Below are 19549 nucleotides of genomic sequence, written 5' to 3'. Positions count from 1 at the left end.
TTCTCCATCAGATCCCGGAGCGGCCTTAACCCTTTCCACCGTGCACCCCTGGGCCCCCCAGTTCTGTTCTACTCACGCTGCTGTTGTGGCCAGACCAGTGGACCATGGCTTGGTTGTGCGAGGAGTCGCCGGTCAGCGCGAACGTGGTGCTGGTCAGTCTCAGCTCCTCCGTGCGGAAGCGCGTGGCTTTGTCCGGGTCCCGCTCCGGAGTCCCGGGCTTCTGCGGCCCCCCATCCCTCAGCGCTCCCCGGGGGCTTCTGCTCGCAGCCTCGCGCCTCTCCGCAGGCTCCTCGTCCGCTCCGCTCCGTCTCCTCCGGCCCGAGCGCGGAGCAGCCGCCGCGGCGGCCCCGGTGCCCCGGGCCCGCTCCAGGGAGAGCGCCCGGTCTCCCGGGGCCACGGCGAACAGGGGGCGCCCCGGCAGGGGCAGGGGCGTGGCAGCAGCCCTGCCTCGCGGCCCCTGCTGGGAGAAGCCCCCTGGGGTCGGAACCCAGGCTGGGGGCGAGCCGCGGCGCAGTCGGGGGCAGCAGGAGCCGCCGCCGCCCGCGCCCGGGGCGCAGAGGACCAGGAGCCCCGCGCCGGCGAGGAGCGCGCTCAGGCGGGCTGAGGAGCCGCCGGCGGCGCCAACTTTTCCCATCGCGGGAGCGAAGAGCAGCGGAGCGGGGGTCCCGGACCCGAGGCGGCGGCGCGGGGCTCTCCTCGGCCGGCTGCAGGCGGCGGGCGCTCAGGACCCCAACTCCATCCAAGTTGAGGCGCGGCGGGGGCGGGCGCGGGCGGCGCCGGGCAGGTGGCGGGCGCTCGCCGGGGCCGGGCTAGTGCCGAGCGCGGGTTCGGACCGAGCGAGACGCGGCCACGCGGGGGTGGAGCCGAACTGAAGTCACGGGCGGAGCGGGCGCGGCGCGCGGGCGGGCGCGCGGGGGGGCGGGCGGCGCTGCCGGGGCTCCCGGCGCCGCGTCCCACTCCCGAGCTGGCGGAGCGCGGGCGGCTGCGGGGACGGGAGGCGCCGCCGACCCTCCCCTTGGGCTCGTCCGCGCGGCCGCCGTCAGCTCCTCGCCGCCGCGCGCCGTGCGCCCCCGCGGCCGCGGGGCTCCCCGATGCGCCAGCGCGCCCCTCCCGGGGGGGCGTCCAGCTCGCGGCGCGCGCAGTGGGCACTGGCTCGGGGACTTCCTATTCCCGTGCTGTGGTTCCAGCCCGTCTCTGTGGCGGTTTCGGTCTTGGGTTTTCGTTGGTTTTTATTTTAATCTCCTGGTCTTTTCCAGTGTTGAAGGTAGGGACGGGTGGGCTCCTGCATTTTCGCTCTTGGCCTCTGTGAGTTGGCATCTTGACCTTATCTTGAGCAGACTCTGTGTGGCCGAATCTGCAGAGTCTGATGGAATTAAATGACCACGGGGAGGGGGGCAGCTGGGGGGATTTTCCCATCATTTTTCAGCTTTCCTGTTTCCTCCTAAAACAATCACTGTATTTGAACCCCACCTCCCCACTTTTTGTGGGCAAATATCTCGAGACTCCAAAATATGAGAAAATATCAGACTATAAACTCACTGAGGACAGCAAAACCAAATTGTGAGCTCCCTGCAATGAGTTTGCCCTCAGTTGTTGACACAGTGGTCTATGTGGTAGGAAATCTGTCAATCATGAATCCCATAAATATTCCTTGTGAGTCTGTTATACTTAATATGTTTAAAGGAAAGAAGGCTTGGGGCTTTGTTTCTCCTGTGTCATTTGAGCCTGGCCCAGAGCTTCAAAGGCATGCCTTAAGATTCTTATTAGCAAGCTTCAAGTTTGTGCTGCATCCTCTTTCACCAGTTTGAGCTGGGACCTCAGAGGAGGAACAAGCTCACAGCTTCCTATGCTTTAAAATTAAATGGTTGCATTAGCTGACCTTTAAAATCTCTTCCACTCCTAAAATTCTATAATTGTATGATTATAATGTCTGCTCAGCCCAGCTCCCCTGCTACTGTTCAAAAGTTCAGATGAAGATTTATAGCAGGTGAATGGGCTTTGAAAATCACAAAGAAATTCTCAAAATCCCAGCCTTTTTCAAATAGAAAATTTGCTTCTAAGGCTTGAAATATCTTCAGATTTCCTTGCAGGCCTCATGTACCTACAACACTTCCTTATCACATAGTAACTACTCAATTACTTCCTAAATATTTGCTGATTGAATACATGAACGTGCAACAAAATAGTACAATTTCTGGTTTCCAATAACATTTTGGCTCATGTTCACGCTTGCCAAGGTAATGGCACTGAAAAACCTGCATTCTGAGTTTGCGGAGTGGCCAACTTGAAAGTAGCATGTTGTAAGTACTCTTCAATTAATGATCTAATGTTTAATGCTGTCCAAGAGGAATTTCTCTTATACCAATCCAATCCAGAATTGTGTTTCAAAAAATTAATTTATCTAATGAACTTAAATGATTGTTCTTTTGCCCAATCTACAGTGCAAACTTCGGGGCCTCTCTGGTGGTGCAAGGGGTTGAGCGCAGTGCTGTGAAGCTGTCCGCAGCTTCTGTGGCGTGAGTTCAATCCCAGGCCCGGGAGCTACCCACATGGTGCAGCAGACCTCTCCTGACTTGCCCGCTGCTCCCCTCAGTCAGTCTATCTGCCTGTTCTCTTCCCCGCTCTGTGTCTGGTGAATCCTCTCACCTCCCACACCTCTGGCCTGTACCCCAGTTCTTGTAATCATAAATAAATGAATCTTTAAAAAAAATAAAGTGCAAACTTCAAGTTTGTGCTGGATGTTCTATCACTAATTTGAGGTGGGACCTCAGAGAAGGAGCGTTAGATCATTAAATATGAGTACAAAAGGATGGGAGTGTTTTGTTTGTCTTTAGGGAGAAAAAGACTGCTCTTTCACAGCACCCCTCCTAATGAAGGAAGAGAACCCGGCAGGTAAGGTTTCTAGGAGGATGAGAGGGAAGCCAGGAGTCTTCCTACCTCCCCAAATTGCAAGGGTTCTTTGTCAAAGCCCAGAGCAATGTTTTCCTCCTTTAGAAAGAATTTCTGAGCTTGGCAGGGTCGCTTGCCTAATGCCTTCTTTCTCTGCCCTCTCAAACCTTTCCAACCTGGAGCACTGTGTGAAAATTCCTCTAAGAAAGGTAAACCCAGATTAAAGAGTCAGAATCCCAAATAATTTCCAACCAAAAGTAAGACTGGAAAAAGCAAAATGGAAAGGAAGAAATGAATGGATTTCAATTGTTTCACCATACCAAAACTTAGATAGTTTTGGTTTCAAATTTAAGTTCTTTCTAAAGAATTTGTGCAAGTAGAGCTGATTTTACCTCTCCAAAGAGTTATAGCTCCACTCTTTTAAAACACCTATTACAGTGATCCTTTTAATGTGAGAGCATTTGCAGTCCATTTGCTGAGAATTCAGAGGGCAGACACTATTTTTAATGTCTGCATTTAATAATCCATTTGAGGAAAAGGTTGCACAGATGTGGATACAATTTGCTCTTAATATTTTTTGGATGAATTTGCTTGATTTCTTAGGGTTCTGATCCCCATTGACTTTTGTCAACAAGCAGAAACAGAAATTACCAGTAATTTCCTAAATTATCTTCCTTTTCCAGAAAACTTTAAGAAATAGGCTAATCATGGAGGAAAGTGGGCTAGTCTAGTTCGAAGTGTTTTCAATTCAACATCTCACAAAGCAACCCAACAGGTTTTATTAGTATAATGCATTAAGAATGGGCCATTTATTAGGAAAATAGTTAAAACCAAAGGTCAGTAGAGAGCACAGATTTGCAATTCCAATAAGAAATCTTTTCATGTACATATAAAAATAGGCCTGCACTTGGTCTAATTCTCTATCATTCTTCATCTGGACACACAACAGCCTCCTTACTGGTCTCCTACTCCCTCCTCCACATTGTCATCTCCAAAGTGGGGTACAAGTGCCTAAATGACAGCACAAGGTGATACCACATTGTGTGCAGAAAGAATACTAGCCTTGCTAATATTTAATTACTGATATATATATATATATATATATATATATATATAGAGAGAGAGAGAGAGAGAGAGAGAGAGAGAAACAGAATGCAACAAAGAGAGAATAGGAACATTTTGGAACCACATGCTGATTAGTAATCAAAAAAGTGCAAAAATGGTCTTTGAAACATTTAAAAATTATCATTCTTGCCACAATTTAAAGCTCTGCCCTGACTTAGCATAGCAAGTAGAATGAAGCCCACAGTTCCTTACCAAGGCCGTTCAGGCCGGCGTGAGCTGGGCCCTGCCAGTTCCTCAGTTCCACCTGGCAATTCTTCCTCTTCACCCATGCACTCCAGCACTCTGGGCAATGCCTCCAATGAACCTGGCTATTTCCAACTCATGGCCTGTGCAGAGGCTGTTCCTCCTGCCTGCAAGCCCATAACTCCCACTTCACATGGCTGACTCCTCCTCTTTGAAACCTTCACTTTGAATTTATTTCCTTAAAGAGACTTTACCTAACTCCAGTCCCATGAAGAAATTCCTTTTCCTGTCAGCCTCTTATTAGTTCTTCTGTGGCATGTATTACAGCTTTCACATGCTTTATTTGAATGTTTTCTTTTGCTAATTGACCTCCCCTGCAAAGCTACCTGTGGATAATGATCACCTCTCCCTTCTTCATCTGTTCTTTCTACAACTTCTCTCAGTGTCTGGCTCATTGTAAGGGCTCAATAAATAATGACTGGGCAGTTAAGGGACACTTACATGGTTTCTAGTAGTTAACCTTTTGTAGGTCAGTTGTGAGAATGTGCCAGGCACCATGCTAAGGATTTTATGGGCATTCATTCATTCATGTATTTATTAATATTTTTACAAAATTTATCTCAGTTGAGTAAGTACTGTCCCTGCCTTACAGCGCACATTAAACAAATCCTCAGAGTTCCCTGGCAATTTGGTACAAGAGACAAGCCTTCCACCCAAGCATCATATTCTAATATGTTCTTGACTTCATGCAATTCTGTTTCTTTTCCAGATCCAACTAATAGCAGATAGCATTTATTGATCATTTACTATGTGACAGGCACTTAATTAGCACTTTGAATCACTTTTAGTAATGTCGAATGAGCAATTTTGGAGCCAAGTGAAGAAGTTTGTTTAGGCTAAAATGAAAATTGGTATTCTGCATTTTTTTTTGCTTTTATTTAGTGATGTCAGGGCATAATATTAAAGGGAGTGGGTGTTCACTATGCATGTAACACTACTGCACAAACTACAGCAGTTGTCACACTGGTTTTCCTTCCTCTCATTTCCCTAGGTCTCTCCATATCTGACGGATACCTTGGCTTTGGCTGCACTAAATCACATTATATGCCTCATCAGTAGAACAATGTCTTTTAATAGCTCTGAAAATACTTGGCTCTCCTTGGATACCATTGAGACAAGGTGTCTTGCATTTCAGATCAATTTCATGAAGAACCACAGAAAGAAAACTGGGGAGAATGATATGCAGACTATTGTCATTGCCTGCCAAGAGGATGACAGGAACTTTAAATGCTCCCTTTCAAGAACTTCCAGGTATCAACAAATACTGACCTAGGACCAGATCCAGTAATTATCTCTCTTTCATACACCTTATCCAGGTGGCTTTCACCGAAGGCTTAAGCTCTCTGATCTGTTAAAATAGGCCCAAGATTATCTACCTGACTTATCAGGATTTTGTAAAAGTTAATTCAATTCTTTGCGATAACAATACTGCCTTGTATTTATGTGACTTCTATATCATCAGACCTCTAAGCATTTTTTTTTTCCTTCCGGTTGTTTAATAAATCTTGCAGCAGCTCCAAAAGATAGGTAGGGGGCAGTTTTTGCCTGCGTCTTACAGAATAAAAAGAAATTTATCCAAGGGCATAGAGTGAGAGAAAAAAAAACTTAGAACTGAATTTTGGATTCATTTTCCTCCCATTTAATCCAAATCCACCCCCAATTTGTATACACATGAATTAAAATTCCACATTATTTGTGTTTGACTATTATGCATCACTTACACAATCATTTCAAATTTCAAATGATGGTTAGTATCATTAAATAGGAAAAGAGTAGCATGAAATAATGCCACTGTCATGGTGTGAACTCACATATGCATAGTATGCATAATATATGTCTCATTTAAATAGTCATACTTACTGTGAAATAAATAAAATGTGCACTATGGTTAAGTGAGTTTATTTAGGAATGGTATCATTAAATTTTTAAAAATATAACAACATAGAAGTCTTTGACTGCATTAATATAGCATCATTACTGTCTGAAAGTGATCTAGAAACTGTAAATGTTAACTTCTATTGTCTCTTGCTTCTGTTCTCCTCTAGTCTGTTATTCCAATGAGAAAAGGCTTTATAGTAAAAAATCACAAAATCAACCTCATGCTACTTTTTCAATTCGGGTCTGCTTGAAAGTACAAGTAGGAAGAAACAAATTCAGTTGGAGCTACTTTTCCCTTTTGTTTCTTTAGAAGTACAGACTAAAAAAAGAGAAGATAAGAGAAAAGATAGCTACCCACCCCCCAGTTCCTTGAGGACTACTGAGAGGATCGACCCAAGAAGTCTTTATCTATTTTTGTTTCTTGTCCAAAAAACTGATTCAAGATGAATGAGGTTAACACTGAAGCCAAATTCAGTAGATTTTCAGGGCATAATTTCCAGTAGCATGCAACTCTATAAAATGTACAGTAGTCATTGAAAAATAAGATCTTTGGGACTTCACCCTCAGAGCACAAGAGTAGATTCCAAAGAAAAGGGGGTGACAAATCAAAGAACAAATACAGTTGAGTGTACTTTCACTACTTTGTGCTGCTTCCATTTCTCTGTTTGATCTGGACGAAGAGTAGAAATATTTCAGGCCTCAAGGGCGCAGATATCACTACCAGCATTTCAGCCTGGCAGAAACACACAAGTACACTGAGGAGGAAGGAAAGCAAGCAAAGCCCTAAGTTAATTTTGGTTTTCTGCCTCTGGTGCTTGGAGTGTATGCGGGGCACAAATACTCAATTTTGAAGCCTAAATCCTAGTTTTAAATGCTTGGTATGCCACACACCAGTTGTTTAATATCATTTGACTTTTGAATCTTTTTTACCTAATCTGTAAAATTGAAGATACATTACCTTCTTCATGTAAGACAGCTCTATAAGTGCAGAGCAAATGCTCAATACCTTTTAGCTGTTGGAAGGTTATTTCATGCTTGAAATACCAACTTGCCTTTGACACTGCTCTCCAACACACTCCTCTAGATGGGAGACAACAACCTAACATACAGCCAGTTTTTTTTTAATAAATTTATTTCCTGCTAGAAATAATAAAAAAAATTAAAGATCACCCTACCTTTTAAGACATAACAAGAAGAGTAAACAACAGGGGTTACAATTCAGAAATTTTGCTTTGGAAGAAAACTGAAAGAATGGAATAAACTATTGCCTTCTCAGTTCTTGGGAAGACAGTCTTTTACATGAATCATCATACAAGGAATCAGCACCTGACTTTACAAATTTCTAGGAGGTCAAAGGTAAATTGGATATATTGAATTTTTGACTATGCACCGGAAATGTTCTTTAGAGTTTGAAAAATTAACTTTAGAAAAGGTCAGAGAGAATACGTTATTTAATACATCATGGAGTAAATACATGCAATTTACCATGTGGAGATGTTACAGCATTTAAAGACATGAATAAGTTTAGATTAATGTCTGGAGGTAGATCCATGACTGTCATGGGAAAATATTATGAGGAAGTGCTTAGCTACCTGTAGCTCTGTTACTTTCACCAGGTATGACTATTTGAGTTATATTGTGGGAGGGGGCCTGTTAATTTTCTCAAGTCAGCTAATGTCCTAGTAGTTGTAGTCTAATGAACCTCTAAGAAAATAACTGATTCATTGTTGAGGCTCTATGCCTGCCATCCAAATAATGGCCCTTTGCAGAGGCCCTGGGCCAAATCTTTTATTCCATTATTTCAGCTTCTAGTCCAACTCACTAATATTTCTAGATTTGGGTCCTCTTACTTACAAAAACATTATCTGCTTTTGTTTCCCTTTTATCTGCTGACTATGGATTCAGTCCTGAATGGATGACCTCATGGTGCCTTCAACTATTCTTCTTTAGAACCTAATTCTTGGTCCTGCTGGCCATGTCCTATGTCGTCAGCCCGCAATCTTGACATTTCATTTAGGAATGTTTGGAATTTATCCATAGAAATTTAAGGGAACTTATTATGGAAATTATCTTATATCTTTCAGAGCTCTTTTCCAGTGCTAAGTAGATAACCAGTATCTCTTTTCTAGATTCTCTGTATCTACTTTGATATTGTACTTTTATTATTTTAATCATCTGTCTTACTCATCTATCACTTCCATTGCACTGCCAACTCTACAAAAGGGATCCTATAAATATATATTTATCTCTATTCATATTTATCCCCTACATTTTATCTCTTTATCATCTACATACTTATCTTTTAGCTTTAGTCTCTAACTCATTGCAAGCATGGAGTAGACACTCATTGTTTGTTGAATGAATGAATGAATAAATGAATGGCAAAGCTGACGTTCTCATTATCTTTGAAAGCCTTTCTTAATATCATCAAATAATCATCAATGGGATGAATCACAGATACCCAACAAACATGTCACATAAAGCTAAATTTGCACCTAAGGGTTGAATCAATGAATAATTTAAAACAAACATCACTAACTTAAAATGCTCCTGTTTTCCAACATATTTCTATGAGTTGCAGCTTGTTTGAAAAGAATCCTGCCCAGAAGCAATGGCAAAGCTTTATCACATATAAAAATAAGGTTTAAAATTACTTTTTTTAAAAGCAAACACTGTTTAAAAATGAACAATGGTGTAAAAAATAAATAACTAAATAACTAACTAACTAAATAAATAAAATTATTTTAAAATTTAACCTACATCTATAGAGGGTGTACATAGTAACCACATTGCTCAGTGTTTTTATTTTTATGCACATACACACACACAAAGATAAAGGTAGAAATCTTTCCAATATCCCAAAGGGTTCCTGTACCCTACCAGTTGATAATAACAGTACATATCCACTCTGACAAAGAAATATTTATTTTGTTCTATAATCATAAATTAATTTTGCTCTCCTTGAACACATTTAATAGAACCATAGCATGTACTCTTGTGTCTAACTGCTATCATTGAATATTATAAGATTCATTATGCCTATAATATGTATTAGTGATTGACCATTTACTAATTCTACTGTTAATCAATATTTAGGTAGTTTCCACTTTTTGTTCATTATGAATATGCATGAGCATTATTTCACAAGCCGTTTGGTAGACATAAGTGCTCATTCTCTAAAATATATTCTGGGACCTGGAATCAATCAGTTCTAAGGAAGGGACATGTATATTTTTATTATATAGCACCCAGCTTTCAAGATGTTTGTTCCAAATAGCAATATATTAAGAATTCCCAATTATTCCACACCTTCACAAATACCTAATCAAAAAAAAAAAAAAGCCATTTTGATGAAGGGGTATGTGTACCTCATGGTTGGTTAATTTGCATATTTCTGAAGATTAATGATATTCAAAACTTTTACAAACATCTACCAACCATTTGGATATTCCACTTTCTGAAGTGCTTATTCCTGTCTTTGGTCAGTGTTAAAAATATTGGCTAGTCAGTCTTTTTTCTTATGTATTTGTAGAATTCACATATAATTTGTGGACAATTGTAATTATGTGAATAAATATAAAGATATTAACATTTATTTTATCCAACTTAGCAATTACTTCAAAACTTTTCTTTATGACTAATATTTTTATTTATTTATTTTTAAAGATTTATTTATTTATACAAGAACTGGGGTACAGACCAGAGGCATGGGAGGGTGACAGAAGTCACGAGAGACAGAGTGGGAAGCAGAACAGGTAGACAAACCAAAGACACTGCTGGGGGGAGCAGTGGGCAAGGCAGGAGAGGTCTGCCATGCCATGTGGGTTTCTCCCCGGCCAGCCAGGAATTAAACCCTTGCTGCAGAGGCTGCAGACAGCTTCATAGAGCAGTGCTCAACCCGTTGCGCCACCAGGGAGGCCCATGACTAACGATTTTTATTTTCAGTTTAAGATATCATGCCCATGTTCATGAATATAATCTCTTATATTTAAAGCTATGTAGTTTTTTCTATCACTTTTATGTCCATAATCCATCTGTAATTAAGTTTGTGTATTTGGCATGAAGTAGGTTAACATTCATATTTTTCATGTAGATACCAACTAACACAGAGCCATTCATTGAAAAGACCATCCTTTTCCCACTTCATTGCTATGAAATATTTATTGTAAGTCAGGTGATTTTATATGTGCACATGTGTTTCTGAATTTTGTAATGTACTTAATCGATTAGTTTGTCAAAATCTTTGCTAATAAAGCTATTCTTAATTATTGTATTTTCATAACATATCTTGATATCTGGTATGAAATCTGACAGTTCGTTCAGACTGTTTTAGAATTTCCTTGTCAGTTTATAAGCCATGCCAAACTTTCAAATGGAAATTCATGTGTCTTTAGATCAGTTAAGGAGAAATTAGGGGCCTCCCTGGTGGCACAAGGGGTTAAGACGCAACCTATGAAGCTATCCACAGCCACTGCAGCACAAGTGTGATCCCTGGCCAGGGAGCTACCCACATGGCACAGCAGACCTCTCGTGACTCACCTGCTTCTCCCCTCTGCAGTGTACCTCAGTCAGTCTTCCTGTTCTGTTCCCCACTCTGTCTCTGGTGAATCCTCTCACCCCCCCACACCTCTGGCCTGTACCCCAGTTCTTGTATGCATAAATAATTTTTTTTTAAAAAGGAGAAATTAGCATCTTTAATATATACTGAGTCCCTGGATACATGAACATATCATTTTCTTCATTTATTAAGACCTTCTTTAAATTTTCTCAGTAAAATTTACTTCTTCACAGTGTAGATGTCCTGCACATCTTTCAATAAATTTATTCCCAGGAATCAGAAGTCTTTGGTTGGATTGTGGCTATTATATTTTTAAATTAATTTTCAATCATTTTCTAGCATTTAGAAATAATTAATTTTGACATTATTTTTATAACTGATAGCATTATTCATGTCATTTACTAATTCTAATAATTTTAGATTATTTTAGAATTTCTATGTGCCTAACAATATATGCAAAGTAGCTTCCATTTCCTTCTTCCAAGCATTTACACTCTGTATGTATTTATTTATGCATTTCTTAGGTTCTCCTGTGTATTGCCTTGACTAGGAAAACAAATAATGATGTTGAACAGAAATGGTGTCCCTGAGTTACCAGTTGTGATGGCAGTGGGCACAGGAAATCAGGAGAAAACACTTCATCACTTCACTATGATATATGTTGGTCAGTGGGGAAATTTTTGCAAAAGATGCTATTACATTAAATAACATCCTGTTATCCTTACTTGACTGACTTTTTAAAAATCATGACTAGGTTTTAATTTTTACTGGATGCCTTTTCTTCATCTTTGGAAATGGTCACATGCTTTCTTCCTTTGTTCTGTAATTATAAATTGATTATCAAATGTTAAATTAATCTTGTATTCTTGAAACAAATTCTATATGAGCACATATGTATTACATTGATAAATCTGATCTACTTTCATTTTCTTTAGGATTTTTGCACCTATATTAATGAGTTTTTTTATCCATTAATTTTCCTTTATGAAATGTCCTTGCCAGATTTTACAATCAAGGTTTTGTTGGCTTCATAAAGCAGATTGATGTGTTGCCACTTTCTCTATATTTTGGTGCAATTTGTATTGCATTAGTGTCATTTTTTTCCCTTAAGTGTTTATGGAAGAACCATTGAAGTCATCTGGGCCTGCATACACACACACACACACATACACACATCTGGGAACAGGGAACTCAACTCACTAAGTGAATTGGAGCCCCCCAAGGTACAGTTGACTTCCAGGGTCTTTCAAAACAGTTATTTCATATTAATGTCTAAATTTTATAGTTGTTTCCAATAAGGGCACTAGTTTGATTCAAGCATGCTTGGACGTGATCTGATGCCTAAAATATTATAGTGTTTTTTTTTTTTGTTTTTGTGTGTCCACTGCTTTCTTTCAACTGCATCTGTGTTTTTTTTTTTTGTTGTTGTTGTTGTTATTATTTCCAGCAAGACTAGGATATTAATTTGCTGAGCATTTACTTTTATTGACAAGATGAAAGAAATTCTTCTCTATCAATGTCACCTGTAACCCTTAACTTGAATTGCAAACAATTAATTGGAGGACAGTGAATAATAAAAAAAAAGGGAAGATTGCAAATATAATGATCTATGAACTCTAATTGTAGTTTCACATCATTAAAGATGGTATATTCTTTGCTAATAAAAACAAAACCTTTTTCTTCATTGGAGAAATAATTTCAAAATGATTTAGAGGGAGACTATGTAGGCTTTTCTTTTCAAAACCTTTTCCCTTTGCAAAGCAGCAGCACTAGCTCTCTGCCCACCTGTATCTATATAGGTGCCCCTTTTTTCATTTCTCTTTTTCCTAATAAAACTGTCCTTTTAAAATGTAAAAAAAAAAAAAAAGGAAAAAGCAAATATAAATGCCTAACAGTTCAACACAGCTTAGAAGTTGTTCAACAACAATTGAGATTCCAAAGATGCAAATTTTCAAGCCTCACTCTAGACCTACCACATTGGAAACTCTGGGGTGGAGCCCAGCCTCTGTTTACCAGGCTCTCCTGGTGGTTCTGATAAATACAATGAACCCTTGCTCATGCTGGCCATCCAGGACCACACTTTGCAAAGTATTGCCCCAGAGAAACAATACCTGGCACATAGAGATGATTAATTGATGTTTATTGAATAGTTGAATAAGCAGATTGATAAAATTAATCATGCTACTTATAGAATGACTTGCAATTTGGAAACAAAGTTCAATTCTATACATAACAGCATCAGAGATGATGGGAGGAAATGTTACATTTATCAAATCTTACACAAGAATTACACACTTGTGAATTTTCCATATCTCTCAAATGTTGACTCCAAAATACTACTAAGGGTTCAAGAGCAGAAACACCCTGGGATTCTGTGTCACAAAACAAAGGTTCTCAATGTGTGGTCCCTGAAACTATCAGTATTGGCATTACTTGGGAACTTGTGAGAAATGTACATTATTTGTCCTCGGTTAAGACTCACTGAATTAGAAACAGAAAATTTACAGACTTTCCAGGGGATTCCAATGCACACAAAACTGAAAATTACTGCCTTAGGATTTGTATTTTAATAAGTTGGCAATGATCACATGAAAAAGTTAATTAAAGGTGGTATTTCAATAGGTATCAAGGAATAAGAAATGGAAAATTCCAAAGTAACTTTCCAAAATATTATGTACAAATGTTCAAAGGAAATTCTCTAAACCAGTTTCACAATTCTTGAAGTATTCAGACAGATTATACATACATACATACACACACACACACATAACTACATACATATTTGTATATGTATATATTTATGCATATATGTAGATCTTAGAATTTTTAGTGTCTGTGTGTGTGCATGTGTGTATTTCTGAGAATTCTGGTGGAGCGGGAAGGTGTGCTTTGAGATTATCTCACAAAGAGACTGTACTCTAAGAATTGGTACTCTAAGAATAAAGGATATGTCGGTCTTTTTCTTGGGCCAGAGGTGGGCCATGTGACAGAATAATAAATATCCAGCCTGGAGTCATCTTGGGCCTAGTCTACTAGAGAGATTTCTGGGGTAAGAGTTTCAGGTATTAGCAAAACACTAATGGCCAGCCCTGGCTTTCTATCTAGGCATTGCTGAAGTTAGGGCAAGCCACCACAAAGATAAGATGCATAGGGTAAAAGAACAATAGATAGAAAGATCCAGTAAAATAAACTCTACAGAGTCTCTGACAGCTCCAAAAGAAAAAATCAACTCTAAACTGTTGTCAAGACTAGGGAGCAAAAAACTAGCTTATGAAACTACCATTTAAACAAAAGGGAATGCTTTCCTTTCCCACTCCAAGCTCATTTTGCTGCAGTTGTGTAGGAGTCAGAGACTATCTGATAAGGAGAGATGAGGGCAGTGAAAGCACAAGGTAGTGAGTGAAACGCAAAAGGAGTGAGCCATGCCCCTCCTTCCACTGCAAGCTTCCAGCAGAGGCAGGTTCCTGATGCTGGAAAGGGAAGAACACTTTATTTATTTATTTTTAAAGATTTATTTATTTATTTATACAAGCACTGGGTACAATCAGAAGCGGAGGAGGGTGAGATAATTCACCAGAGCCAGAGAGGGGAGCAGAACAGGCAGACTGACAAAGTACACTGCTGAGGGGAGCAGCGGGTGCGGCAAGAGAGGTCTGCACACCATGTGGGACCCTAGCTGGTGGCAGGGGATGGAACTGGCACTGAAGAGGCTGCGGGCAGCTTTGCAACCCAGCTCTCAACTGCTGCGCCACTGGGGAGGTCCAGGAAGAACACTTTAATGGTAAACTCAGTGAACTGATATTCTGATGTCTAAATCAGGGCCAGTTTGTAAATTAAAGAGATTCCAGGTTATTTTAGTCCCAACAAAAGTGAGCCCAATTATCATGGACTTGAAGTTTTCGTCCAAGGGCAGAGGAACATTACCAGAACTGAACACATTGAGAAGGATGGTGAGAGACAAAAATAAAGTTGTGTTTTGATTATGTCAGGAGTCGTGCTTGCTCAACATACTGGTTACACACAGATTGAGCCTTTAACAATCTGGTTCTAGTCCAAAAATTCTAAACAACTAGAGCTGAGCCAGCTCTGAGCACGTGAAACCTATATTATAGCAACTCCACCTATGGACCCATGCCCAGATACCCAAAGAAACACTAACTGCAAAATTTAAGTTTAAAATAATTTATGAAGATATGGGGCAATTTGTAATGACAAAGTGACACGATCAATATAGATTTTCTGCTTTTGTTCTCAGTACTTTCTTAATGCAGTAGGTCTGCTGCTTCCAAGCATGTGATGTAGGACAAACCACTAATTCTTCAGCTCTCTCTTCCCTCATCTGTGTTATAGAGGAGTGGGCTGGGTCATTTTTAATGTCAATATCTATGACTTCATAACATCATAGAAAACAAATTAATGTGTGAAATGCACATTTAATTCAGATGCTTGCAATTAGCTTGACGTATGATCTTTAGTAAATCTTATAATTTCTGTAAATTATTGATGTAATTGCTTTACCCATAAAATGACTGTTACTCCTCTGGGGTGGCAGCATAGTGAAGGTGAGTTATCTTAGGCTCTAAAAATAATGGCCTTCAAAAATGTTCATGTTCTAATCCCTGAAACTGTGAACATACAGTCTCACATGGGAAATGGAACTTTGGGGGCCACTCTGGTAGCTTAGGGGTTAAGTTTCAGCACTACTACCAAAATGGCCTGAGTTAATCCCCGGGCCAGGGAGGTGACCCACATGGCTCAGCACACCTCTCCTGTCTGCAAGCTGCTCTCCTCAGCAGTGTATTCCAGTCAATCTGCCTATTCTGCTCCCCACTCTGTCTCGCTCATGCCCTCGCCCACCCCCGGCAGCTCTGGCCTACACCCCAGTTCTACACAAAAACAAAATCTTTTTAAACAGTGCTTGCTTCAGCAGCACATATACTAAAAATGATACAGAGAAGATTAGCATGGCCCCTGTGCAAGGATGACATGCAAATTTGTGAAGAGCTCCATATTAAGATAAACTCATGCCCTTCGCAGCAACGTGGATGGAGCTAGAAGGTATTATGCTCAGTGCAATAAGGCAAAAGGAAAAAGAAAAATATTGGATGGTTTCACTTACAGCAGGAATATAGGGGAACTAAATAAGACATCAGTGTAAAAAAATAACAGTACAAAACACAGCAAAGCAAAAACGGACAATTATAAATCAGAGACATCCTGCAGGGGAGGAGGAGGGAGAGGGATCAGAGGGAGGGAGGGAGGAGCACAGGGGACTGAGGTGATGGTGCACGGGGTGCCTTGGTGAAGGAAACTCTATGGGGACTACACCTGAGGGGGTGGGGGGAAGCAAATATTATTTAAAAATGAACAATGATGTAAAAAAAATAATTAATTAAAAAAAACAAGAAAAGGAACTTTGTCCACATGATTAAAGACTTAGAAATGAGTAGATTATCCTGGTATGTCTAACCCAATCATGCAGGTCTGTGAAAATCATTCCCTGCGGTGGTTAGAGGGAGACAGGACTACTGTAGAATAATCAAAGAGATGCAAAGTTGCTGGTTTTAAAGATGGAGAAAGTAAGGCATGTGTCAGAGAACACAAGTGTCTCCAGAACTAAAAATGTCAAGGGAATAGTGTTTCCTACTTCCTCCAGAAAGCAGCACAGTCCTGCCAATGTCTTGATTTTAGTTCAGTGAGACTCATTCATACTTTGACCTCTAGATAATAAATCTATGTTGCTTAAGCCATTAAATTTGTTAGGGGAGCCAGAGAGAACTAATACAAGTGTGAACATTCTTTTAATGTTCAAAATCCTATGCAAATTCAGGCTGTGCTAGTGACAAAAATATATTCTAAAAGGAGGTGAAATGAACATTAATTAAAAAAAAAAAAAACCTACCAATATGCTACTAAGAAGGGGGGAGTCCCTAATGGTTATCCAGAGAACTGCTCTGTCCTCCACAGCACATACTTTTTCTTATCCAGATGGTATATTCTTTTCTTAAATATCTCATGCACAGAAATTCAGCAAATAATCTTAGTCACCAATTTTTATTACTACAAAATTCATTTTATTTTAATTAGAACAGATTTTTCAAAAGCCCATAATGATTTTATTCTTAGTTGTGCTAACATAAAGAAAAACAAAATTTTCTCTACATATCAATGTGGAAAACTATTCCCACATTAAATAAGTTTTTAGCTAAAGCCAAAATGTAATATTTTCATTCTTGCTTTTAGGTAACAGCTACAATTTATTTTGATATTCAGGCTGTTACCATGATTGAGTATGTGGTGATTACTGCTTGCTACCCTCAAGTTCTAACATCTGTCCACTTATTATTACCACTAATAGGTGGAATCATAATTTAGAATTATAGTCATAGCTTAGAATCCTCTAGAACAAACTCAAAACCTGACCCAGCAGAATAGTTAATACCCTAATTTTTTTCAAGATTTTGTTCATTTTTCCCAGTTGAACTTAGTATATACTTCTTATCAGGTTTAGTTATATGTATGTATATAAGTAAATATATATCTAGTATATATATTAATTACTAAATAAATTACATGGATACATCCATGTGTGTATATACATGTATATGTATATGTATATATTTTATATATGTGTGTGTTCATAGATAGATTGTAAAATTTTCTATGGTAGTCCCTTAGACTATAACTCTTGATTAGGTTAAATATGTCAATGTGGATATATTTACTAGAAATTCTGGATTTTAGTTCCCCAACCCAGAAAGTCAATAATAGCATTGGTGGTTGACTAAACCTGAACTTAATGGTTTCCCTTATTTAATGTTCTTGAGATGCCAGAACTTCCATAAAATGATGTAAAGGAAGAAATACCAGGAGATTCAAGGAGAGAGAAATGTGGAGTGGAATTAACATTCTGGGCTTATATTTTATCACTCCTCACTACATCCCAAAAGCATGCCCAGAAGACTATAGCATCACTAAGGCATTGAGAAATGCATTAATGACAAAGGCATTAATAGCCTTGGTAAGCAACATGAGAGCTTCCCTTTCTAGATGGTGCATAAGCACTGGAAGTAATTCCTTGATTTCAAAGATCCCAGAGGAACAAAAGATGACTGGCAGCATATTACCACCAAGGACAAGGTAGGGATACTTACCGTTAATAAACAGGAAGGATGCAACAGAAATCAGGTTATTTGAACCTCTTTTTCGAGGTTGTTAATTATGATGCCTTGGTGAACAAAATAGATGGTGGTCTAAACAAATATTCCTTCATCCACATATAAAATAAAAACTCCATTTCTGGAGATTTTTAATGCCATGATGGAGAGTCATGGATAGTAGCCACTTCACAAACCTGGAGTCTCTTCATTAATGGAGGAATCCCTTCTCTTTAAGGCTGGGTCTGCCACACTGCCACAAGTATAGTAGAAAATATTCCTTCAGATCTTCTCCAAAGGAGTATGAGGACTTTAATGTAGGGAAATTGAAATGCTTACCATTTATCACAATATGTAGACATTATATTTGATCACCATCATTTTTGGAAATCTCAGTGAGGACAGTGATCTACAAATTAGTTATTAGCCAATGGAATTTAGGCGTGAGTTTTGGCCCAAGTTTAAATTAAAGTAACCTCAATATTTATATCAATTCAAAATTCTAATCTATTTCCCACTCCTTGAATGAATAATAGTGAAAGAAAGAGCAATGTGAGAATGCACAGGGCATCTCTCTGGTTGAAGGCTATTTTAAAAGGAAAAACTAAATGGAAGTCCTGGAATTTCCTTTCCTTTAACAGAATAATAAAAGAAAAGCCATACCACATTCCCATAAAAATTACTAAGTTTAGGGCTTCCCTGGTGGCATAAGGGGTTAAGCATTGCACTGTGAAGCAATCCACAGCCTCTGCAGCACGAGTTCGATCCCCGGCCAGCCAGGTAGCAACCCATATGGCGCAAAAGACCTCTCCTGACTCGCTGGCTGCTCCCCTCAGCAGTGTACTTTGGTCAATCTGCCTGTTCTGTTCCCCACTGTCTCTGGTGAATCCTCTCACCCCGCCTCCGCATCTCTGGCCTGTACCCCAGCTCTTGTATGCATAAATAAATAAATCTTTAAAAAATTACTAAGTTTAGTTTCATCATCAAAACCAAGAAATATTATTGAGTATGTTCCCATTTGTTGTTTCTGTTTAGCCATGATGGAGGGAGAAGGATCCCCAGGAACAAGTGACATTATCACAAATATAATTAGATGACAACTCTAAATGGATTTGCTATTCTAGATAAAGCCAGGTAATTTTAGGAGCAAATAAACATGGCTTCTGGCACCTAGAATGCAGCTATTTAATTAGAGAATATATTTTTTTCCCTCTATATTACTTTGTAAGATCTATCCATCAGAGGCAAATTGAATTTACCCCACAGTTTATCTTCACAAACTTGCTTCCTGGCAACATGAAATCTCTTACTATTATCCATAATATAGTCTACAGAAACCTTGAATGTCTTAACAATGTCTGCTACACTGATGACACTGTATTGATTAGGTCAGAGGGAAAGACAAGGTCAATTTATTCAGCTGTTTTAGTAAGAGGCATATAAGTCAGTTGGTGGGAGATGAACTTTATGAAGACTCAGGGAAACACTATCCTTGTGAAATTTCTTAAGTTCCAATAGCCTGAAGTGTGCTAAGAGACAAGTTGCTTCATCATGCACTGATACCATTGACTAGGAGTCACACTCCCTAGAGGGACTTTACACAAATTGCTGTTCTGAAGCCCATCAATTGTCCAGAAATTTCTCCTTAGTACTTTGCATTTCATTTTCCTGGTTTGGTGTCTGTCTACCTGTTTCTGTG

At 39.6% G+C, this 19549-nt stretch overlaps 1 protein-coding gene and 1 non-coding gene across 6 annotated transcripts in view; one reads left to right on the top strand and one right to left on the bottom strand.

The window, feature by feature from the left end:
* SORCS1 (sortilin related VPS10 domain containing receptor 1) overlaps nucleotides 1-814 on the bottom strand; it is a 464079-nt gene extending 463265 nt beyond the window's left edge. For 4 of the 5 annotated variants that reach the window (XM_054689905.1, XM_054689903.1, XM_054689902.1 and 1 more), the window contains exon 1: nucleotides 77-814. In XM_054689905.1, the coding sequence (XP_054545880.1) occupies nucleotides 77-634 (558 nt within the window). In that variant the 5' untranslated portion in view covers nucleotides 635-814. The remainder of the gene's footprint in view (nucleotides 1-76) is intronic. The other variant, XM_037497970.2, reaches the window with a different exon arrangement.
* Nucleotides 815-15607: 14793 nt separating this feature from the next.
* Nucleotides 15608-15709, top strand: LOC119235010 (U6 spliceosomal RNA). The gene has a single exon (XR_005122766.1). It is a non-coding gene; the product is annotated as a U6 spliceosomal RNA (small nuclear RNA).
* Nucleotides 15710-19549: the final 3840 nt, after the last annotated feature.

The sequence above is a fragment of the Talpa occidentalis genome, unplaced genomic scaffold, assembly GCF_014898055.3.
Source record: "Talpa occidentalis isolate TD23 unplaced genomic scaffold, MPIMG_talOcc4v2.1 talOcc4.8, whole genome shotgun sequence".
In the NCBI taxonomy this organism is placed as follows: domain Eukaryota; kingdom Metazoa; phylum Chordata; class Mammalia; order Eulipotyphla; family Talpidae; genus Talpa; species Talpa occidentalis.
The sequence above is the reverse complement of the archived record's forward strand: the minus strand, read 5'-3'. Positions and strand labels throughout refer to the sequence as shown.